General features: G+C 30.9%; 1 protein-coding gene across 1 annotated transcript in view; it reads left to right on the top strand.

The window, feature by feature from the left end:
* LOC144838080 (uncharacterized) overlaps nt 1-26,472 on the top strand; it is a 67,349-nt gene extending 40,877 nt beyond the window's left edge. The window contains exons 21-27 of the mRNA XM_078693439.1: nt 19,513-19,566; nt 20,084-20,291; nt 20,842-20,883; nt 21,841-21,894; nt 23,561-23,579; nt 24,511-24,548; nt 25,325-26,472. Of these exons, the coding sequence (XP_078549565.1) occupies nt 19,513-19,566; nt 20,084-20,291; nt 20,842-20,883; nt 21,841-21,894; nt 23,561-23,579; nt 24,511-24,548; nt 25,325-25,539 (630 nt within the window). The 3' untranslated portion in view covers nt 25,540-26,472. The remainder of the gene's footprint in view (nt 1-19,512; nt 19,567-20,083; nt 20,292-20,841; nt 20,884-21,840; nt 21,895-23,560; nt 23,580-24,510; nt 24,549-25,324) is intronic.
* The last annotated feature ends 204 nt before the right edge of the window (nt 26,473-26,676 follow it).

A 26,676-nucleotide genomic window follows, 5' to 3' on the forward strand; every position in this document is an offset into this window, starting at 1 on the left:
AAGATGTATTGTCCCTTGAAACACAAAAAAATGAAGGTCAAAATATTCTAAATTTAAATTGGCCATATCAAAGTAATATTAAAGTTATTCACTATAAGTCGAAAATTCGAGCCAAAAACAACAAGTTTACATAATTAACAGGTAAATTGATTTGATTACATTTCGTCTGGAAAATCGTCGCGAGCGAAAGTAAACAAAGATTTCAAACCACGAGTATGCATTATGCATATGCTAATTAGGATTGTTTACAACTTGTCACGGTTGAGAAGGTATTTTCACACATATCGTGAGGAAGTTTTATGATTATGCATACAGAGTAGCCAAACAAGCACATTTCATTATGGGATATGTTTTGATCGAAAACTTTGACTGGAATATATATATTTGTGTGTGTCTTAATGCTGTGTGTGTTTTAAGCTAATTTCACTACAAGCATGTGTATGCGAATTTGGTGTAGTGGTTATGTAACCAGCCTTTCAACTAACAATACTTTCAGTTGACTAACAATAAGAACAGGAACGGCAAAAACAAATGGGTGAATTTGAAAAGGAATATTTACTCGCATCAAAAAACAATATAATTATAACTCTTGCCTCTTGTACAAAAATTAAGTTTTTGGGACAAGTAATTCTTGAAACAATGCAATTTCAGTTTACTTTAAGACTGCTCGCCGGCTTTTGAAAATTGTCTCCTATCTTTTAACACTATCTGGTCTGAAAATAATATCATTTTTGTTATTTGTTAAGTTATTAATAAACCAATTGATTTTCAATAGGCATAGTCTGAAAGTTAAATACCTATCTACACTGAAAAATTCAGAATGATAACTTGCAAACTGTAGGCGCTATCAAACATACAAATGAAAGCACTCAGAAACTGAGTGATGTACTTGGCAAAATATATCCACTGACTGGGAGCATGTTGAAAGATACATTTTTTTTCTTTATGTATTAGCTTTACATCGTTAAAATCCTGCTGGGGTTAATAATTTGTTTAAATAATTTTTAATACAAACAAACTCCTTCCTTGCAACAATGACCTTTCCAAAATCAAGATTGACCAGGATTTGAGGAATGTCTTGAAGCTGTGACGATTTGCGGCGCCCCTGCCTTAACCCATGCAGTAAGCTTAACCGCTCGACCAGTAGACTAATATTTTGGTCCATATCAAAGAATATAGGCCTTATCCATGTTAAAAGAAGACAGAATGCATGCTATTTAAGAGAGCCAGTCACTAAAAATCAAACATTAGGTGGCAAGGGTAAACAAATCGAATTGGCTCATATTTTGCACATTGGTAGACCTTGATGTAAGTAAACCTGATGTGTAGTTTGTTTGGTAAAATATCACTTAGTTTTTCAGAAAATCGAAAAATAATGATTTTCGGCCAATTTTGTTATTTTTTAGTGTATAATTTACATTAAGTTTAACTTATTTCTCCATGGTTTAACAGCCTGTGGAATCCAAACGTAACAACCTAGCATTTTAATATTTTACACTTACGTTATCTAGCACCTGGACAGTAATTTAGAAAAGTTTCAAAAAATTTGAATAAATAAGATTTTTACTAATTAATTACTAATTAGCATATATAAAACTCTTAAAAAGTTGGGTATGTGCAACAATTTTTTTTAAAATAAAAAAATCCTCAATCTAAAGTATAGATACTAATATTTATGAATCAAGTAAAAAAAATTGAAGAAACTATTTTGCGCTCCGCGCAAGAGCCACAAAGTTGTAAGAAATTCAAAGATTTTATCTGTCGGCAAGATCAATCAGATGTACCTATTGTTCTCTAATTAGCTATCTAAGTCGCTTTTTTGAGCCAAACTTTTATTACGAGAAACAAGCTTTAAAGATACACTGAAAGTTCCTGGAATCAATTTGAATTAAGTTGCAATTGAAACACAAACTAAAAATACGTTTCTGGTAAAATTTCAATGACTAGCCAATATACAAAATTAAGCAATTAACTCAAAATCACTCGCTTATGCTTTGTCAAACCATATTATTATAAATAATTCCATCCTCTCATAGTTTATAGGATAAAACTGAAAAACACGTTTGTTTTAACTTGTTATCGTTTTCCTGTTTGTCGAACCTGGTCGAACTTATTCAACAAGCATGTTTCAAAACATTAGCCACAGTAGACAAAACACTTTACTGAGTGCGAAGCATATATTCGATAGACAACGATATCTTCATTAACGTTGACAAAGGAACTGATTTGTTATCCAGTTTAGTTAACTTCTTACAATTTAAAGACGTGTTAACAATAATTCTTATATATAATTGTTGAGTGATGGCTTTAAGTTCAAACAACATGGACTAATTCTTAGTTGAGCAGCCATATTTACCTTGCCCGCTGATATTCATAGTTAGACTGTTTGTCCCTTCCATCGATCGGAAATTGGGTTAGGTTGGTCTTGAGGAAATAACAACATATGTATACATAGAGTGCCGCCAGATCTCTCTGATCACATCCAAAGCAAGGGAGAGAGGACCCAAGTGCGATAGGGGTATTAGCAAAGAAGATTCGCAACTAATATTAAAGAAAATAGGAACTTTCCTGCAACGGTTGGTTCAGGTAAATATATAATTAAATTTTTATATTTTTATATATTTCATGTAATTTAAACTGTTAAACAAGAACCTGTAAGTAAATGTTTTTATCTGTTCAACTTGCCGTAAGATGCTGAAGTCATTGTTACCTATAACCTCGACCACCGAAACAAATAGCCCTAAGTCTCGTCGATCAGATGAGCGCACGCAACTGTAAGTTAACAAGGCCAACAGCCATGAGTCGCGTGCTAAAACGCATAGTGATACCGGACAGACAGACAGACCGACCGACCGACATAGTGAACTATAAAAATTGAATACTGTACAGTATGACATTTATGAATACGCATTTATTGGCGGAAAGATTAAGTAAATTAATGTGTTTCATGTTACTTTGTTCATTTTTGTTGGTATGTTGGTGGTGGGAGGAATATTGTCCTCATCCCCTGCCATTTTCATCGTTATTTTATATGCATCACGAATCAGTGTGTCAATAATTGAATTAAAGTCAGTAGTAATTTTTACCAATATTATTCTTATTTTCAGGAAAGCAATAAGGATGAATTCTACATGCCATATTAGCCACTCTAACTTGTCAAACACCGGCGTGTGATGTTATGGATACTCAAATGAGCCTATATAAATTTTGTGATCCAACTTTTGCTTCAACTAAGAAAAATTTCTCAATTCCAATTAAATATCCTTTATCCTTATCTCTTATGAGAAGATAAGAACATTATGCTGGAGCCAGTTTAAGACTGTACTAAACGTTTCCACATGAGCAAGGCTTGTCAAGGTGTCTCTACGCTCTCCATTCTGAAGTTGCCGATTGTAGGGCGTATAGCTCTTAGTTCTTGCGAAGACAAAGATTACCAGACTGTCTGTGATCATGACCACAATGCAAGTTTCCCTTTTCAAAGTTATAAAGAAGAACCTGACGTCTATGCTGCAATGTCTTTAAATTGAGGGTTTCAAGTGATTTTGCGTAACTAACATAGTTTTGATATCCAATAATAAGTTTTACAACACGCTTTTGGATGAATTCAAGTTGATCACTCTGTTTATTGGTGATCGAGCTATGCCAAAGAGGACTGGCATACTCAAGTAAAGGACGAATGTATGTTGTAAAAGTGAAAACCAGGTCATCCTTTGGGGCTCCAAAACGCTTTAGAATGTATAGCATATATAGACGACGTGATGCCCTGGAAACGACTTCTTTATTCTGCATGTCCCACTTGAGGTCACTTTGCAGATACACTCCAAGAAGTTTCACACTCTGGGATTCTTCGAGTATAATTCCATCCATTTGTAACAGCTCAAATTGGGGAACATTATGCAAAAAATGAACACGCATCACTTGAAACTTTACAGGATTTGGTGTTGCATCATTCTCCACACACCAGCTGGAAAGAGCATCAAGGTTGCTTTGAATCAAACTATCTTCAGGTCTCTGTACTGAAATCATCAGGTCATCAACAAACTTCCATCTATCAGGTACATTGTTGAACAAATCATTAACCATGATAGTAAATAGGATTGGACCAAGTACCCTGAGGCACTCCGCACGAAATTGGTTGTGGCGCTGAGACTGAACCGCCCAACCGCACACACTGATTTCTTTGTGAGAGGAAGCTACACACCGTTGGAATGATAGAGGGCATGATATTAAGACCAATTAATTTGTCAATCAGAATTGAATGGTTGACCCGGTCAAAGTCTATGGCACAAATAGTATCATACATTCCTGAGCTATCTAATCCTGACAGAATCCTATTATGAGAAGATACTGTAAGAACATTATGTGCTAAAGCCTGTTTTCCACTAGATTTTTGCGTATACACACGGCCAATGGAAAACTTTGTCGATAAAATTAAACTGCGCATGCGCGCATATACGCGAAAATGTTCAATTCGCGCGAATAAATTCACCTAGTGGAAAACATAACAGGCTTGATGAAGCTAAGTGAGTTATAATGTTGAGCTCAGATAGTAATTGCTTAATTTCATTATGGGTTAATCGTTGAAAATTGACCACAAATTTATTTTTAGTTTGTGTTTATATTAAAACGTAATTTCAAATTATTCAGGACCTATTGATTAACCTTTGAAGTTTGTTTCTCGTAGTAACAGTTTGGCTTAAAGCGCTAAATAGAGAACAATTGATATTGCCGACAGATAAAATCTTTGAATTTCTTATAACTTTGTGGCGCTGGCACGGAGCGCAAAAGAGTTTCCCCAACTTTTTTTTACTTAATTTATAAATATTAGTATCTAAACTTTAGATTGAGGAGTTTTTTGTTTAAAAAAAAGTTGTCGCACATGAAAAAAAAAACGTTTGTTTTTACCCTACTTTTTAAGAGTTTTATATATGCTAATTAGTAATTAATTAGTAAAATTACAAAATTATTGTCAAGATGCTAGTTAATTGAAGTGTAAAATATTAAAATATTTTTAAAATTACAAATCACAAATTATAATTCTTGTCTCTTGTGCAAAAATTAAGTTTTTTGTAGTAGTTATCGAGAAAATGCAATTTCAGTTTACTTGTTACTTTAAGACTGCTCGCCGGCTTTTGAAAATTGTCTCCTATCTTTTAACACTAGCCAGTCTGACAATAATATCATTTTTGTTATTTGTGAAGTTATTAATAAACCAATTTTCTTGATTTTCAATAGGTATGGTCTGAAAGTATATACCTATCTACACCAAATGCAGAACGATAACTTGAAAACTCTATGCGCTATCGTGCTAACAAACAAATGAAAGCACTCAGAAACTGAGTGAAGTACTTGGCAAAATATATCCACTGATAGGGAGCATGTTGAAAGATACATTTTTTTTCTTTATGTATTAGCTTTACATGGTTAAAATCCTGCTGGGGTTAATAATTTGTTTAAATAATTTTTAATACAAGCAATCCCGGCATTGCAATAATGACCTTTCTAAACTCAAGATTGACCAGAATAATGGTCGAGGAGTGTCTTGAAGCTGTGCCGATTAACGGCGCCCCTGCCTTAACCCATGCAGTAAGCTTAACCGCTCGACCAGTCGACTAATATGTTGGTCCATATCAAAGAATATGACCATGTTAAAAGAAGACAGATTGCGTGCTATTTAATTTATCGTACGGAAGATAAGCTTTTGTGAGATGACCAATATATCAATTTTCCTGAAAATCAATAGGCAAAAATGTTATTTTGCCAAGTAACAAGAAAGCCATGCCGAGTGCAGGGGCGGACGCAGGGGTGTTTCCCCAGTTGCCCAGGCAACATCCTTAATTTCATACTAAATGTTTCTTCTGTCACTAAATTAAAATTTAGATCTCATTTCATCATAATAATAACCATTAATGTTATAGAATTCCAGGGTTGGAAGAGACTATATGTAAATTGACAGACTGCAGCGTAAAATTAATTAAATAACAAATTAAATAACAGTGTTTAATTGCTTCTTTCTGCCAATTTTGATCATATTTTCTTTTCTGGGGTGCAGTTTAACTCTTTCACTGCGTATACCCGGTACTACCGGGTATAAACAGACGTCGTTGAAATACGTATACACGGTAATACCGGGTATGGGCAAAACAATGATTTAATCGTATTTGCCTATAATATGTAGCACCCTCTATATTTGTTCGATGAACTTGAATATTTTAGCAAGTCATTACAAAATTTTAATGTATAATTTTACTGTAAAATTCTCCTACATAAGAGTTATTGTCACTACAATTTTGTATGATATTCAAAACTTTAAATACAGTGGTTTCATCAGATACTTTGCATGCCATCAAACAGCTTTATTCAATTGAACCAATCAATGTGTAGGCCTAATATTTTTTTATGAAATTAAGTTAGTTTCTTCTTTTCATATATTTTGACATACTTTTAATTAATTTAAATTGATTTCTTTTAAATTATTTTCAGACCCCGAAGCATGTCAAGGTATAGTAGTTGCATAATTTTTATTTAATTTGAGTACATTTACGATTTCGCGTGTTTAGTAAATTTTTAAAGTTGTTTTCTCTTCATATTATAATCACAAGGGTTACTTTCCATCAACACAGACACAAGATTTTCATAAACTGACATAAGTCATAAGTCATTAAAAAAATTTTCCAGCAAAAAAAACGGCCCTCTATAGTTGTATTATCGTCTTGAAAATCATGCGCCCTCTATAGTTATATTATATATAGTATAGTATATATAATAGTATTCTATCTTGGAAAGTTGTTTTGAGTAGCGTAATGGCGGCCATTTTGAAAGTAACCAAAATTTACCAGCCCCAATAGGGCAACATTGTGTTTATCACAACACGCAAAAAAAAAAATTCTGAAACAATAGTTAGTTTTTGTACTATAGTGAATTTTTGGAAAATGTCATTATTTTCACGATTTTGCCCCAAAACTTTGATTTGTGCATAATTTTTATAAAACAATAAAAATAATTCAATTTTTTTTTATATTTTTATTTGTTATACATATCTTCATCAATATCCAGTTGGAAAAACATATTCCATAAGAATTTCTTATAGAAAATATAGTTTTTATTATTGATTCGATAAAAAACACGAAATCCAAAATACATGTAATGACGTCACATGACGTCATCAATATGCAAATGACTTTTTTTTTTATACCTAACTGTAGACTAACCCTTTGCCCATCACACACCACAAAAATAATTACACAATTATCTCAATTAGTATTTTTTTGCAATTTATTAAAATACCATATGTTTTTCTTAAATATATATTACGCACAGAGGTGGGAATAATGCTCCGCAGTGAAAGGGTTAAGCAACACTGTTTTATAGTGGAGAAATGAAAATGAATTTTGGAAATTGTGGTTTTACTGATTTATTTATCAAAATAATACAATTTAACGTTTTGCTCAATATATTTATAGCATGCAGCTTCAAATTTTTGTCTAACTTTCTTTAATTATTAATTGATAAATAGAGTTGCATTAATTGATTATAATTGGCAGAATTTATTAGCTTACCGGAAGTACCTTCGCCAGGGACTTCCTCTGACGTTTGAATTGAAAGCACAAAAATGATTTTAGTTGCGTGTGTTTTACTGGTGGAAAAAATAGGCAGGATACGATGGTATTGCTGTTTGGTAGCCCGATATTGAGTGTCATTTCCGGCAAACTAGAGGTGCCATTTATCGTGAATTTTATGTGCGAGAGTACCATTTCCGGCCATCTAGGGGTGTCATTTAACAAAATTCGCTTGGCCACAGGTTGAGGGGCCTGTGGCGCAAAAACTCGGTATCGACGGCCCTGAACTCGTGGGCAACACCCTAAAAGTAGTTCTTCAACCGTCCCTGGAGTGCATACCCCAGCCTACTGTAAAATTCTCCTACATAAGAGTTATTGTCACTACAATTTTGTATGATATTCAAAACTTTAAATACAGTGGTTTCATCAGATACTTTGCATGCCATCAAACAGCTTTATTCAATTGAACCAATCAATGTGTAGGCCTAATATTTTTTTATGAAATTAAGTTAGTTTCTTCTTTTCATATATTTTGACATACTTTTAATTAATTTAAATTGATTTCTTTTAAATTATTTTCAGACCCCGAAGCATGTCAAGGTATAGTAGTTGCATAATTTTTATTTAATTTGAGTACATTTACGATTTCGCGTGTTTAGTAAATTTTTAAAGTTGTTTTCTCTTCATATTATAATCACAAGGGTTACTTTCCATCAACACAGACACAAGATTTTCATAAACTGACATAAGTAAACATCCATTATACATCTATCACTGTTACTTACGGTATGTTCAGATCCATGGAGTTATGCTTTCGTATCGCAAGCAATGTCATATTTTAATTAGCATTGTAACAGAAAAGTGTTCAGATTTGCCTAACTAACGCTTTCGTTTCAAACTGAATTTTCACCGATTTGGGTGAACATCTGGTATACAGGAGTAAATTTGATTGGATAGAGGTCAAAATCGTTGATGCATGACTTTAGTATCGTAAGCGGCGTTTACTAATCTTGTACTTTGATCTGTCGTAACGAACGAAAGAGTGTTGTACGAGGTGGCTTCCACTAATCTTTTCCTGGTTTAGACCTATGGAGTTGTACGCTGCGTACAATACGAAAGCATAACTCCGTACTGCAGGTCTGAACAGGCCCTTAGAGCATTCTTGTTATATAAGGTCATGTTTCCGCAACCATAAATTAACCGATAAAAATTAAACAAGGCTGCAGATCCACAGCCTAAATTCTTTTGGAGATACACCATGCAAATCCATTCCATTAAACTTGCTCACTCAAACCTGTCATATAACATAGATGAACACAAAGTCCATGAAACTAATGTTAGTAATCCATATATGTACTTACTACAGGGTGAGCGAGCAAAAGATTATTTTAATCTCACATTTTACCTTTTAAGGTGTGGAGTTAATGGTACGGCTAGAGATTAAAAAGGAAAGTTCATCCTTGTGGAGTGGAGTTTATAAGCCTTTGGATTCATTCAAGAATATAGGTGAGTGAGATTTGAGATTACACAATTAAAAGTAACAATTGGACTTGATGCAAAATTAACTCTGTATAACCATAATGCTTTAACCAAAATATAAGCTATAATTTGAGTATTTTAGCTAATATTTTAAATATCTATAAATAAACCTTTCAACCGCAGTTACAGCTTGGGCAATAAGTTTTCTCTTGTTTATTTTGATCAACTAAATCCTGACTGTCATCCAAGCTTCCTCAAAGAACCCTATTTTATCGTCTTGAACTCTTAATCTATAAAGTTAATTTATATAGAGTACATTGATTTATCATCAAATTTTATTTATTTTTATTTGTATGATGATGTACACTCCCCTGGTAGATTACAATATTGTGAACTCTAAATACCACTTTTTATCTTCTCTGTTTGTGAACAAATTTTAACAATACAAAGTTTATGCTTCATTTAATATAAAAAAATAAATATTCCAAAAACTTTACCTTTTCACAGTTATGCCAAAGAGTCATATGGATGTAATCACCGCATCACCCACATCACCACTTTTCAGTCAACAAGGTATGATTTATTGACAGCCATAAAATATGTTTGTGTAAATAATTAAATAAATAAGGACTACATTTTGAGCCAGAATTGAACCAATGACTTCGGCACTCTATATACAGTACAATATAATAATAGATACAATTTTGCAGAAATGCATATACCGGTAAATAAATACTGTAAACCATTAAATAGGAATCTGTTCTTGTACATATGTTACAAGTAAAATCATTTTATAACATTCAAATGACTATTCATAATTTATTTGACATTTGCCTAAGTTAAACAGGGTTTTTGCGGACGATTCGGCCCTGATACCATTCGGCCAACTTTTGAGCCGAAGCATCTTACTTTAGTCCCAATTAATATACATTTTTTGGTATTTCTCAAGTTTTTAAAGGTGTTTGAACACATATTTTATTGATATTGCCAATGTTGATATAAATTATAAAATAAAGTACTAAAAAATGTAATTTTATATGCAATTATTAATTCGAAAACTTTGTTTTTGTGCATTTGCCAAATGGACAACAGAGGGCATAATTTGTTAAGGCTAAAAAATGATCATTTTAGGCCCTATATTTTTAAATAGATTGCCTAGCCTATACATTCATATCGAACAACCGATCGGTCTTGTTAGTAACAATATATTACTAAACTATTATTAAAATTTAGATTTTATACAGTATACAATCTGATGGTCAAAATAACGTCTTTTGACAGCAAAAGGCCCATACTATAATTAACTAAACAAAAAGTTCAATAGTGTTGTTCGTCGTTATAGTGCACAATAATTTATTAATGACAAACACATTTTTAAAAGTTGATTGTTTCCATTCAAATATTTACAATTAACAAATGTTTATGAGTTGAATGAGAAGAATATTTCTTTGAGTTGAAAGATTCATGATAGTCCATTGAACAAGACAGAGCTGATAGATTGGAGTCATACTTGATTGCTTCAAATTAAAATTACTTCTAAATATTGTTTATCAGTTGAAAAGCTTATTCCATCTGCAATTACTGCTCGTGGTAAAGATATTAAGGAAGCATACATTGAAATCTTAAAGAAAGAGAAGGCAGTCAATCTTGGAATGCTTAAGGTGATTGGACAGGAAGGAGTGGGTAAAACATGCCTCATAAATGCCTTACTTGGAAAAGAGTAAGTAGTAGTTAAGATGACTGAAATGTACATTACAACAAATAAGCAGAAAAAACGAATCAGGAATGTGTCAGCCCAAGTGGCCCACAACATTCTGAACTATACTGTCCACTTTTTTAGGCCAAACAAATTGATTGTCAATATACATTTTTGTGGTATTTATCAAGTTTTAGAATATGTTTTAAAATTAAACAGTCATGTATCAATTTTATAAATTGTTATACAAAATATGAGGTAGATATGTGCACTTTAAAACTCAATTGTCTTAGTGGCTAAAGCGTCCTGGGCCAAAACGTTCTTCTACTGTATAAACTAGCCGTCTTTAATTTTTTTTTAAATTTTAATCCTAATAAACCACATAATACAAGACAAAAATGATTATTGGTTTAAGATGATATTTCCTTCAGATTTCAGCCGGAACATGTTGTTACAGATGGCATAGCAGTTATTACAACTGTAAACAAAACATGGACCAAAGATGATGCTGATAGTGGTAAATATGAATAAATTTAGCAGTCGTCATTGGCACAGCTATATTTTATTCACAAGACCATGGCAAAATTCATACTGTTTCATTTCATATGTTTAATGTGGTCATGGTAAGAGACAATAGGGAGTTTTCGCAACCTTACGAATACGATAACGAAAACGTATACGTCACACTTTAGTGAAACATTTGAGCTGATCCCCATTTCATATTCGTAAAGCGTATTCGTGTTGACGAATATCACCAGTCATATTCATAACTACAAAACGAGTATAGTTTTTGATCTATTTTGCACATTTTGCATTTGAATTAGGAATGATTCATGATTATAATATAATTATACTTTTATTGAAAGTAATTTACTAAAGTAATTTACTAAAATGCCAGGTCAATTTTGATAAATAGCAGTTTTTAAAGTCCTCACTCGCTTTGATGTTACGCTAGGCCTAGGCAGCCAAGCACCAAGCAACACGTACCTGCGCTTCGCTCAAATTTACCACAGTCTTATTTTGGACGGCGCCCTCAATATTTCGTTGCCATGCGAAACAGATTTTAACTGGCTTACGAAAAACGAATACGTGTGCGTGACATATCCGTTTTCGTTATCGTATTCGTAAGATTGCGAAAACTCCCTAATGTATTACTAAACTGCATCCAAGAAATATGAATATAAATATGAAATTTTACAATTGGAATGTTACTTTATGACTTACTTTAAATTCAAAATATGCAATTCATACAAAATTTATTGTATTTGTGAATTTTCAGAGAATAATACCTTTTTCACACTGCAAAAATTGTTACAATGTTGCAACATATTTTGATCGCTTTATTATATGTTTTCATACAAACATAGCAAACAACGCAAAATCTTGAGACAAAATATTGTTGATTATTATTATTAGAATAAATGTACTTTGATGTGCAATAACAACTTGAAAAAAAAAACAGGCCTTTCGCCGGTGTGATTTTACAGGACACCTGTTGAGCCGTGAAATGTCCAAAAAGTCACATTTGTGCAAAAAACCACTTTCTGCAAAATGTTGCCTTCAAATGTGCACACAACCACATTTGTGCAAACATGGCACCCTCAAATATGCAAATCTGTAAAAAAGTATAATCCATTAATGTGCAAACATCACATTAAATGTAAAAACATTACGGTTTAACGTTAATGTGCAAAATGAAGTTCTACAAATGTGCAAATCATTTTTTGCAACCTAAATCAAAATGATAACCTAAATTCTAAACATTCACAGGTTTTTCTAACAATGTTTTCAAAATATAACCACTTACATACTTAATTGTAGTACAGGCTGAAATCTTTGCGCTAACATTTTATTCTTTTACCAGCATTTTTATAAATCTATACAGATTCCAAAGAGCTTTGGTCTTATCACATACTGAAAATATCATGCGCTGTTCAAAATTTTCTGCGCAATTTAAATATTGATTCAATTTGCCCAAGAAAATCCTCAAAATTTTAAATTGCATAAATATGTTCAAATCGCGCTTAACAGAAACACATTTTAAATAAAATAATAAAATCTAAATAACTCAGTTCATTATGTTTTGTGAATTTCATTGAAAATGAAAGGACATCTGTAAGGGACTTCAATTTTAACTGTATAGAAGTTACCATCTCCAGCAAGCAGCGACCACGAGTCAATTCTGCATCCATTCCCCGGACATGATTGTGGATTTTTTTTTCAAAACAGATTATTTCAATTAAATATGTAATGCTATATCTTGAAAACATTAAACTCGTGACTATTTAGAATTAGTTTATTTGCACATTTGTAGAATTTCATTTGCACATTTAAAGGCCAGGTGCGGGCAAAAAATTTCTATTGATCATACATTCCAATAATTATCGATCTATAGTTTCTCCTATGTTTCATAATTATTAGGATTTTTATTTGTGTTACACGAGCTTGTTGAAAATAAGCACTTTCTTATCAGTGGGGGGGGGGGATAGTTCAAATTACACAGTAAAATCTCTATTCTTTTGTAAACAAAGAGAGGAATTTTAAAAAGCTATGAAAAATAAACAGTGTGGTAAAAAATGTTAACAGATGACTAAATATATGTAATATAACTTGAATTTTACATTTCTGGTATTTTTATTCAACTTCAGATTTTTATTTTCATGCTATAGCAAAAATTATCCACCGTATATCCACCATCTTTTTTCACCTTCTAGGGAGTCACCAGACACCAGACATGTTATTACATTAGGTTAAACTACCTAACTACTGAAAAAATGGCTTCCTGGTTTTTATGGCAGAATTTTGCCAAATTTTGTATTTGACCATATTAAGGGTAATTCATGTTTTTTCGTCTTGATTTCTGTTTCAATATCTGATTTATATACAATTAACCAGATATTATATTTAAAATTCATGCTTGTACCTGAGCTTTAACGTCAAAACTGATCGTTTTTACATTCAACAGCATGATTTTTGCACATTAGTGGATTATACATTTGTACAGATTTGCACATTTGAGAGTGCCATGTTTGCACAAATATGGTAGTTAGCACATTTGTGACTTTTTGCACATTTCACGGCTCAACAAAACCCCTGTCAATTTTCGAAAGATTTTTCAGCAAAATTTCTTACAACTTGTTACAATTTGTGTCTTTTTGCAGATTTAAAAAAGTAAATTAAAGGTATTTTCAACACAAATATTAATGTACACTTTTATTTTCTACAGGGAATCCTTCAAAACAGTTTACAAGATTGGTCACTGATGACCTAAATGCAATGAACAGTTCTAATAAAAATGTATGTTAACAATAATCATTATTATACACTACTAAAGCAAACTATCCAAAACTGAGTTTTGATTGTAAATTGTTTATTTTTTGTAGATCTTTTTTATGCTTGAATTACTGCAATACATTTGAAGAGCAAGTTTATATTCTAACTTTATCAGAATAACAGTTGAACAAAATTAGAAAAATATAAAAATTCTATTTCATAGTTTTGCTTTATTTTTTTAATTTATCAGGTTCAGGTTGACAAAAAATCTGCCGGAGAAGGTATGTAACTTGCCTTTAAATTACATTTTTTTTCGGCCAGTAAACAAATTGAGCTTTTGGCCAAGTTATTTATAATTTTGATTTTAAAAAAAACAGTTTTTTTGTCCCTTGAATGATAAAACTTGTACTTTTTCAAGAAGTTATTTAAGATTGTTTAAATTGATTTTATGCTATTTCATTTTCAGAATCAAATGCTGTGCCTACATCCAGGACATCCATTAATGGTAAGTTTTTTTTTATATTCCTTATGGTCAGGAGTAACCTAAAATAATAAGCTTTTCACATTGCACACTCAATATGTGCAATTTAATGAAATTATAGTGGTAATAATATCTTCCTAGCCAGCCACAATAATAACACAAACTACAAAATTTTTTGTAAAAATATACCCTGTTGTTGGGTAAAACAAGTTGAATTTAATCATTTAAGCGGCCCACATGCATCTCGTATACATTGAATTTTATTTCTTCTGTTTTTGGTGTATGATATCAGAGATATATATTTTTTTATATGATTAGCCAGAGTTTTTTTAATGTTAAGTACTGAGGTACTTAATAAAATAACACTAACCTCACGAGACAGACAATCACCATACAAACATGAGATTACTACTAAAATGTGTAGTGTTGTTTATTAAATTTTACAATGGTTCCTCCATGATTTCATATAACAACTGTGTTACATTGATTGGTGCTATACTTTTCAGGATTCCATTCTGTGCAAAGGACATTCATTCACCTGTTATATTACTGACATTTCACACATTTTAAAAATGGTTTTGAAATTTCAAAGAATTATCTACCTTATACTTAGAAAATACCAGTGACACAACCGACAAGAATGAAGAACAAGATGGTAGGCCTACATCAAATCAGACAAAGAAAGATGTGAGTATAGTTTGTCATTTATAATGTATTATTAAATGTGGATATATATGAAATATTGTAATGAAAGATGACAACTGAAGTTATGAGAAGAAAAATGAAATTAATTCTATTTTATATGTTCATTTGTCAGGTTAAAAAGAAATCAACTGCAAAACGTATGTAACTTCACTTCACTTAATGTATAATGGTAGTAGTGCTGACGTAGATTTGTGACTTTTAACATGTACAGTTCTGAGAGACTGTGATCACTGCACACTGCCACACTTTATTCTATTGTATGTATGGAGATGGTTATTTAGATTTAGAGCATCAAAGCATAAAATAGATTACTTATTTCTACATTGCGCAGCAAATTTTCCAAAATTAAACATTTTTTCTTGTGCAATTTAAAATTGTGTAAGAAGTTTGCACAATGAACATGAAGTACTAAAATAATGATGATATGTACATTACGTTTCTACAACAGATACTGAAACTAATCCAATTGATATAGAACAGCCATTAGATAAAGATGTAATGAAGAAAGTCGAGGAAAATAATGAGGAGACTTTTGAAGAAACACTCAAAATCTGGGACCATGGGGGACAAATGATATATCATGGTATACATTGTGTAAGTTCAGAAACATGTGTGAGGGAGGGAGGGTGTGTGTGTATGTACAGAAACGCATCAATACACAATTATACCTATTTTCAACTTCTGTTGAAAAAGAAAAAATAAAATCACTAAATAGGGACAATAGTTTTACTTTTTTATGGTTTTTAAAATACAAATAAATAAACTTATTTGTAAACAATTCTGATAATCTTTGTATAATGTGCTTGTGTAAAAACCTATTGCAGTTTATATAGATATTAATTAATAATTATAATTGTAATATTAATTGTGTAATTTTGATATTTAATTAACATTTCTATGAAAACTCCTTTGTAGGACAAGCTAAGAGTAAAATACTGTTTAGGTATTAGAATCAAAAGACAAGAATGTGTAGAGTATAGCTCTTAAAAAAAAACTCTCTAAAAATTATTTTGTTGCAGATGTTTATGACATCACAAGCCCTTTATATTGTGGCGTTTGATCTCAGTAAACCTCTTGATGACCGTGCTATTGTCACTGATGCTAATGGGGTAAGTAAGAATTAGGTATTATAGTTTATAATATAAGACCCTAATATTCTTACACTTTATGCCGGTTTTGCTGTCATAAAGATATTTTCTTTATATCAGATAGGTGGGCCAAAATTAACATTTCTTTTGATAAAAAAAATCATTTCAAGTTTTAATGTGATTTAAACAACAACATCAAATCAATCTTATATTTTTTTTTCATCTAAAAATAGATAACTATTATGTGTATTTTTTTTATAGAAAGAACGTAAACATCATTGGTCCAACCTTCAGTTCATATTATCTTACATCCAGACGGTTTATGCTCATACTCGTATTGTGGAAGAAGATGGAGAGAATGAAGTTCACAAACCAACTATCCTTATTGTGGGTACACATAAGGGTAAGCTGGGAAAGACTAATGAAAAACAAGAGATTGAGGTTAATACTACTTTTGTTTTTATATCCAAGCAAGAACATTAATTTCTAAAAGCTAATGTAAATAAACTGAGTACTGGAGTATCAAATAATTTTGATTAGCCCTACAATATAAATAATATAAAAAAATTAGTTAAAATATATCAAATTAAACATATTAAATATTAATAAGATATTTCATATAAAACTATAGTATTGACCAATGTTCTCATAATACATAACACATAATTATCTTTAAATGTTTAAATCAAGAAGGCTTTTAAAAAGATTCAAGATGTGCTTAAAAGTAAACCATATGGAAAACATGTCTACGATTATTTTGCCATTGAGAACAGTCAAGCAACTACAGATAAGAGCTTTAGTAACCTCAAACAAGATATTGATAAACTTATGACTGTTTTGGAAAAACCTGTTCCTTTGAAGTGGATGCGTTTTCGATGTGATATACATAATCTAAAAGAAAAACTTGTGTGTTCCTCAGAAGAGGTAAATTATGTTTGTCATCATTCTGTAGTGTTTTGTTGTTAAATGATTGTGTAAGAATCAAATTTACTCTTATTTAAGTTAATTGAATTGAATTAAACATTAGTGTAAAAATTATTTAAATTGTAATTTGACATTTTTGTCTCAATATATTTAGTAAATAGACAACTATCAAACTAAACACATTAAAAACACAAACAACTTTTTAAATATTCCTGTGCCTAACATTGATTTTTCTTGATTTTTATAGTATGTGATGATAAATCATTTTTTTTTTAATGCCTAAATGCACTACTATTACCATATTTTGACATATTCATATTATTTTGGCTAACTCTACTTTTAAATTATCACCACAATTAAATAAGCTAAATATTTTTTTTTTCATCTTTTATTTTCTGAATAAAAAAATAGTAAGGGAAGGAAGTAAACTATCAACACGTAAATTCTCTATTGTTATTCAATGATACTTATTATTTCTTTAGCTTCAAAGGCTGGCTAATAATATTGGGATTATTAACCAAATAAAAAACATGAAAAGATGCAACAAATATAATTTAATTAGGATGTTTCATATCCATAATGCTAGCTTTGTATTTTTTCAACATTTCCGAAGTTTTTAGACCACACATTTTAAAATATCTCTATGAAATACCATATCAATTACACCTCAAAACATTAATACTGTAAAAGATAAAATAATGGTGAGAATAAATTTTATTTTCTACAAAAAATTTGAATATTTTGTTTAAATCTTAATAGTACTGTAACTAATTTGTTTTAAAGCTTCAAATGCTGGCAAGAAAATATGGTATTGTTGAGGAAAAGGAACAATCAATGCTGCTTATCTTCTTGTACGATATTGGTGAAATTATTTACATGCCTGAAAAGAAATTATTAAAAGATAAAGTGATGTTGCATCCGGAGAGATTTGTTAAAATTATCACAGAATTTGTAACTGTGGTTGACTCAAAAATTTCAAAAGTAGGTTCATGTAATATTTTATTGCACTTGTTAGTCCTTCCACCTATTCTCAGTATCAAATTTTTTATTGAGGTAGAGTACTCATATTCGTATAGGTGATATAATTTGCATAACAGGTGAAATACTGTACTATGCTATTCTCTCATAATTTTAATTTTCTTAACATCCCTCCTGTCTCGTCTCATGATTGTACCACAACTGAAATAAAGAAAGAAGGTTAAATATCAGTATTACTAATTGATTACTAATTGTTTGTTTATTTAGACTGCCATGTATCGTGATGCATATGATAAGCTGGATAAGGGCATACTGGAGGAGAAGTTGTTGTGTAAATTATGGAAAGAGCGTAAAGTTGACAAAGCAGAGGAAATTGATTTCCTTGTAGCACTGATGATCCAATTAGGTTTCATTTGTGAGAGAAAGATAACCAGCAGCCAAGATGTGGCAAGTACATCTACAGTAAGTTTAGTTTCTTTCCTCATATTTTCCATGTAAGATTTGGTGTAAAAACCATTAAAGTATATTATACATTGATCGGCCTTTTACTCAATACATACCTTTTATGGTTATCTCATATTCTGAATTTTCTACAGATATTTTTAACATTTACATTAAATGATTGACGATAATGTGAAAACAATTTTGTCATGTTTAAGTGTTGTACATGTTATTGATTTTATATTGTATACTATTGTATATTGATAGTATCTTGTATCTTTCCCAATTATTAATTTCAGGAATCAGATGTAAACCGCTCATTCTTTGTACCACTACGCCTTGCTTTTAAGACATCACGTAAAGTGAAACCAAAACCTGATGATTCACAATCTATCAGTATCTATTACGACTTTAAGGGATATCTGCCAGACGTATTGTTTCCATATGTAGTTAATGAATTCCTTTCCAAATTTCAATCTGATGGATTTAAGACAAAACTATCGTGTAATCATGCAAAACTTTACCTCAACGAAATTCATCATGTGACTTTATCTCTTGTTGATTTTGAAACTAAGAAGGATGACTCATCCTTCGAGCAAAAGTTCTTGTTAAAGGTATTGTACAAACTCTAGTGAATGTTTAGTAAACATCACAAATATATTTTAATTTGATAGAAGTTAAATAAATAAAGTATATATATAAAATATAAATAAATATTATTATTTATTTGCTTTTATAGTATATATTATTTATTTTATTAAGGTCTTTATATTACCAATTTATTGTCAATTTCATAAATCTGTTAAATTTCAATTCAAAAATTTACTTTTCATAGATACTGTATCAACTCAAATTCTAATATCAATTATTTTGGTTATTTTTTTACAGATGACTATTAAACAAAACAAGAAATGTGACCTATGTCCACAAGCCTGTCAAAAGGTATGTTATGATTGTGTTTTTGAGATATTAAGAGTAGTGTTTATACATTTTACATCCATTTGTCTATTGCATACAAAAAGTGTTGTATATTAACACTTAATAGATTGTATTAAAAATATGTAATTCTGTAAAAATAATGATAATTGAATAGTGGCTGGGGTTCAGGTAATGGTTAAAAAAATGCTTGAGGTTATCTGGAGACAACTGTTACTGATACACGGTATAGTATAGTCTCTAGATCACCTCATAGCAATAAAGTAGCAATGATTTGAAGAAAATGTATAGCAGTAGCCTACCTTTTGCATATATTTTAATAAATTTAGAAAAATGTTTCTTTTATTTAAAATACATATGTTGTTTATTTGGTTGTTTTCATTTCTTTTTACAATTGTATTGTAAATAATGAAATTCAATATTTTTCAAAACTTTTGTTCAATAAAGTAGCTGTTATTTTATTTTGTTTTGTAAATTGTCTGTTACAGATATCTCTAAATCTGTATTTAATTTATATCTTTAGGCTTTGTCAACGGTTGAGAAGACATTTGAACAATCTAAAGATGGCGGTAGAAGGGGGATTCCATTCAAGAGATGCATTCTATGTAGTTGTAGTAATAAGAAAAAGAAGCATATTCGAAAACTAGATACATCCAAGGACGAGTTACATTGCAACATAACTGGCAAGGATTTTTGGACTGATGTTACACGTTACAAGCGGCTATTTGGAGGTAAAGTAGTAACAGACTACAACTTACAAGTTTAATTATATTTCATTTATTTCAACAATATAGTAACAATGCTATAGGCTGATGCTAAAATGTTGTTGTCTTCATCAATTTGGCAAATGTATTTCTCCTCCACTCCACACCAAAAAAAGACCTCAGTTAATAACTAGCACATGGTGGTGAAATCACTCACGGAATCACAGAATATACAATTGTCAATTTAAGCATGTAACTAAATAACTGTTTTGAATAAACAGTGGTCGAGGCACATGTTCTTAAATAGTGGACATCCCGATCAATAATGAAATCTAGTAAACATTGTTAGTCACATGATTACAGAACACGCAGTTGGATGTAAATAACTGAGCAAGCTTTTTAACTAAAACAGTTGTAATCCACAACCCTGTAAAATACTGTGTGTTGTCACAGCTCTCCAATATTGGTACTATAAAACAGGATACAAAATAAAGAATAATAATGTACTGTGCTATGACAAACAAATGATTTTTGTCCTGTAATTGAATTATATATACACTTATTTCACCTTTTACAGAGATATCTCCTGTTACAGATGCAGTTCCAGATTGTATTCAAGGTAATCACAAACTTGACTAGGTTTCTCTTTCTGTTCTCAATTAATGTAGCTAATGATTATTTATAAATCAAAGAGCTGCATAGGCAGAGTAGATGGAAAAAAATCAAAATCATATTGAGGCAGTTAAAACTGCCTCAATATAAATTTATTAATATGACATGTTTCAAGCATAGCCCATCATCAGGCCATGATCATCACCTGATGATGGGCTATGCCCGAAATATGTATTAAGGATTATTTAGGTTTTTGTGTCTCCAGGACATAAATATTTTTTACCTCATTTTGCAAAACCATGTCCTGGCTGCAACAACAGAAAATCAGATAATGGCAGCTTTCTCAGAGCTTTGGAAATTCTTCAGACTATAACATTTTCCATGATTCCCATGAACATGTATAGTTTTAAACATATCTATGATATTAATCAATATTTGAAGGGTTTTAACAGGCAGAGATAGTATTACCAGAGTTGTTGACTATAGTATGAATATTTAACCAGTTTTAAGTGAGGATTTATACTTCTTTTCAGTATTAATTAATTATAATGCATTTAAAGGAAATTAAAGTGTTATAAAACGTTAATCAATTGTTTGTTTGTGACTCTGAATTTAAATTCAGGTTCAATTTGTACTGTCCAAATAATGTCTTCTTTACTTATAATACTCTTCCCCCACAAACACCTGAACGTTTAGTTTGTGTAACAGTTGATTTTGTAATATATTACTGTAGTTTATTGTATTACACACAACGTGAAACTGAGAAGGCTGTTATTTCCAGTATTCAGTGGTTATACATTCCATTGGTTGTTCTTATATTATTAGTGTTCTACTGTGTTATGTTGTCTACATTTATAAGACTTATTTTCCTGGTGATTAGTGTGTTAGTTAGTTAATTGCACTAAATTTTTAATAAAGAAAATATAGAATACAGATCATACATTGAAAACTTTACTTTTCACAGATGTGCCAAGTAATTCTCCAGCCGCTCCATTACTTCCATCAGCCAATCAACCAGGTAAGATCTATTTTTCCATACATACATTTTGTATAAATTACAAAATTTATATACAGTGTTAATAAAGACAGCATAGCTTTCAAATGCTTGGTGAAGAATAGAATTAAATAAATACACTTTATAACAAATTAGGATTGCCATTAAAACCATCATACACCATATTAAACAACTCCACATCCAAAGACTTGTTTAAGACCTTTGACAATGATAGTAAATTAATTCACTCATGCTTATTTTTGGCACTTATTTTCCTTTAAAAAACTAGTTTTTAATAAAAAAGACTAACGTAGCTTTCAACACAGCCAATGTGTATTATTAAATTCTAGCAATACTATCAGGTTTATATGGTATCAACTTCTTTGAGAACAAATTTTAAATTGCTGATTATTTGCACTTGTTCAACCATGAAGCATATGTGGTCTAATGGTTAAGACGCTTGCCCTGGTTTGTTTAGTCATTCATATCCAAGCATTTGAAAGACACAATTTTTTTTTAAAGTGGAAATATTTTGTGTTTTAGTCAAGTCAATAAAATGAAAGTTTGTACAATACCATAAACACTAAACTGTACTTGTATATTTACAATGTTAAAAAGTATACAAATAATGAATGTTTATGAGTTGGATGGTGGAGAATATTTCATGAGTTGACAGAGGCTATATATTTGCTATATATTTAAGTCGGCGATCCACCATCAAGAAATAAAAACATTAAAACATTATTTGTTTTATAGCACACATACTTCTTATGTCAACAACAGAAACATATTCCTAGTGTAAAAAGTAAAAATGCGATATGAAAAATTGCCAGGCAATTGAAACTGATCTACTGTAGGCTAATTCTGTGTTTTTTTTCCCACTTCTTGTATAATTAATCAAAATCATACAAATGATCTGAAGCTAATTTGAGTTCTTTTTTGGGTCTAAATTAGTACAAAAATGTTAATTCAGATTGAGTGCCATTTGAATATAATGTTATTGCCAAGCCAAACAATATGTGGCGCTATTGGATTTCATGCTGGGATGTTCACAGTTGGCTCTGAGATTATTTTTTTGTATGCAACAATTTTTTTTTTTCATACAAAAAAAGCTGACGATAGTTTAATAGTCTTGTTAATGAAACACCATCTGAACCACACACAATCGTCCAATCAAATGACAAGAATAATATATGATAAAATTTATGTAGCAAATAAAGTCTACATTTGATGTAATAAAATAATGAGTATCACTTACACACTGTGCACATCAAACAAAAACTGGTCTCTCTCTCAAGGCTTTGTTTTGCAAACCCATGTGTACTGCATGTTTGCAAGTTCAATACGGGAACGGAAGGCACGACTAGAATGGGTGCAGAGTGTTTGTTTTGTACAAGTACTGCAGTTTTTGGCGACATAAGTTCTATTTGTCCGCCTATTTCTTCTTCCTTGAGGAGGCAGCTTGATGGATAGTATTTTTTCATGCCACAGGTTTTTGTTTGATCACCAGAGTCGAGTTCTTTTGGACACATATATGCCCATCAAATTGTGTTTTAGTATAAAGTCACTCCAGTGGATATTTACATTAGAACAAATTTGAAAATGGACCAAACATGCATTGTCATTGATTGAAAACAACACATTATTTACTTGAAATTTAATTTAATTCATTTATTTATTGTCTTTTCAGGTCAACTAAACAATCCAATGTAAGTAGTTTATGGTTTATCCATTATTTATTTAACCATACTGACATTAACTCAGCAACACCAATTGTTATTGTTTTCGTTGCTGTTGATAGGGGTCAATTGGGGTCATACTAATCTATGCTCTGTATCGCCCGGTAGGGTTTTATATAAAATGTTATCAAGTACATACTAACATCATATTTAATGTTATTGTGATATTAAATTGTACATTTTATACATTTTTAATGTAAATAACTCAAAATACGAAACTGAATACCTCCCTCTGTGATAGGTGATGTTTTCTAACAGACTGGTTGTCATTAGAGAATGTTAATAACATGTACTTGATATCATTTTATACCATAAAACTCTACCGGACCATCCTACTGGGCGTAGATTAGTATGACCAGTCAACTGACAACAATAACATGTACTTGATATCATTTTATACCATAAAACTCTACCGGACCATCCTACTGGGCGTAGATTAGAATGACCAGTCAATTGACAACAAGAAAAGAATTTGTACCATGCTATTTTTTTTTTACAGTTTTATTCTGAAAATGTTTCAAATAGTTATATTTGACCATTGATACAAAGTTATGACATACAGACATGTATAGCAAAATTAGTATTTACAATTATTATGTAAAATATTAGACAAACAAGAATACATTGAGGTTTTTCTTGTAACATGCTCTCATAATTTGTATATGGATGCAAATATAATACTCATCCTGTTAGCAAGAAGTCACAAAGTATGATTTGAAAAAAAAGGAATTTTAACTTTCATTACTGAATCAATACAATTTTAACATTTTGTTAATGAATGATCACTTGTTTATAAGTAATTGTATCAATTAGGTAATGTTAAACAACAAGAAACTATTTTAATATACTAATACTTTAAGTTTTTAAGTGTTAAAAATGTGTTTCTGTTTTTCATTTCTAGTCTGAACCAAATGAGGTCTTTTTGGAAGTTTTTAAAAGGTATTTCTTTTTTTGTTATTTTTCTATTTCTTGTTAGTTCAGATTCTAAAAAAAGTTTAGTTTGTTGTTACATTGTTTTTCTATTAGAAGATTGGATGAAATTTATAAGATTTTTTTCTCCCTTAAATAGTAATTACCTCCGCCAAGAAGGCTATATTTTCACCCCTGTATGTTTGTGTGTGTGTCTGTGAACAGCCAGGAGGCCATAGTTTTCACCCGAATCTGGCCAAATTTGGCCACAATGATCTATGCCCAATTTTGAGGGGAAAAAGTCATAGGTCAAGGTCACAACTACTGTAACAAAAAACTATTTTACTGCCTAGAGACCGCAAAGTTTTTATCCGATTCTCACTAAACTTAGCCACAATGATCAATGACTCATCATATAATTGTGGTTAAATTTTGAAGGGTCAGGGTCAAAGATCAAGGTCCATAAAAAAAAAAGAAATAAAAAAATAATAAAAAAAAAAAAACCTCAGCGGGAATTGAACCAGCGATCTTAACTGTGAGAGGCTGGATACATAACCATTACACCAAACTCTCATCCACAACTTTGTAGTGTGCAGTTAGCCTATTTACACTTAGAACTAATAAAAAAAAATGTTTTTTTAATATATATATTTTCCAGGGACATTTTATGTAGGGGAATTTTACAGTAGGCGGAGGTTTGTACTCCCGGAGTACCCTCTAGTTATAAATTGTAGCTAATTTTAGTTATAAATCTTGATAATCTTATAAACTCAAGCAAAAGTATTTTTGTTCTACTTTGATTTCAGAACACTGGTGTATAGTCACTGTATTCTTGTTTTGTCTACTTGCAATCGCTGTAATCTTGATGATTTGCTTTCCTGAAGCACAAGCAAGAATTGGCTTAGGTGCTAGTTTGATGTTTACATGTGGTGTTCCATTAATCTGGTATGTGCATAAAAAAATGACTCGTGCTCAGCAGTCAGAAAACACAACAGCAGGCCGACAGACAACAACAGTCTAAAACAAGAACAATAGATGTGACATAATCAATTACCTGTATGTACAAATACATCTTGTCATATTACACATTTTAAATGCAAAGAAAGAACTTGTAAGAATGCTGAAGATAGATGTGGAATGATTCAGCACAGTTGATTTTGTCTAGGTATCAGAAGTAGTATTTAGTTACAATTTGTTCTTCATAGTCTGTATTTCAACAATAACATGTAAAGTAATGTCAGGTATTAAAAGTTTGTCATTTGTTGTTTCGGTTGGTGGCGTTGGAATGTAGACCTAATTTACATTCCATGAGTCACTCCCTTTAAAATGACTGTGTAGCAGAGAGAAAACATTTTATTATTATTTTTTTTTTATATATATAATATTCATATGGTTGCTCACGTTTAAAGTAGATTTTTAATTATAATACTAAACTGTATCAAAACTCTACCTTTATGTTGTATTACTACAGTACTGGGGTGTACTTAGACTTGCCAAAAGTCTGTATGTATTGTCTTTTTTATTTATTTTGTTTATTTCGATTTTTGTCTGAAGCTCAAGTAGTATACGTATGAAACGCCATATGAGCCAAAATATATATATATTTTACTAATTAGTAATATTAAGTCAATACTCTGTCTGGAACCCAGAATAGGGTGTACTGTTTGATATCACTCTGTTAGCTGTATTTAATATGTTATATTTTATCCATAGTTGATTGACTTAATGATAGTTTTCAGTGACATTGATTATAACATTCACATTAATAATTTATGATTATTTAGAATGTGGTTACCAAAGTGGTATTAATGACATCATTGATAATTATCCTACCATGCTATGTTACATTTTGATGCGTAAATGTACTGATATCTTACATTACTGTAATTTGTACTCTCAGGGTTTTCCTTATGCTTATAGATAAGCCAATATGTATGCATACACATATTTTACAGAGAACGTAGAAATAAAGTTATTTATGTGGCAACCAAAAACACAGTTTGGATCTTTTATTCTGTGATTTCCGTATTACTACATCGAGGAGAGCCTCACATGCTCATATCTATGAAGCAAACACAAATAAATACATATTGTTGAATATACCACGACAGTAATAAAGATTTCTTAAATAAAAATTAGTGGGAGAAAAGAGCAGAGC

The sequence above is a fragment of the Antedon bifida genome, chromosome 3, assembly GCF_963402885.1.
Source record: "Antedon bifida chromosome 3, ecAntBifi1.1, whole genome shotgun sequence".
Taxonomy (NCBI): Eukaryota; Metazoa; Echinodermata; class Crinoidea; order Comatulida; family Antedonidae; genus Antedon; species Antedon bifida.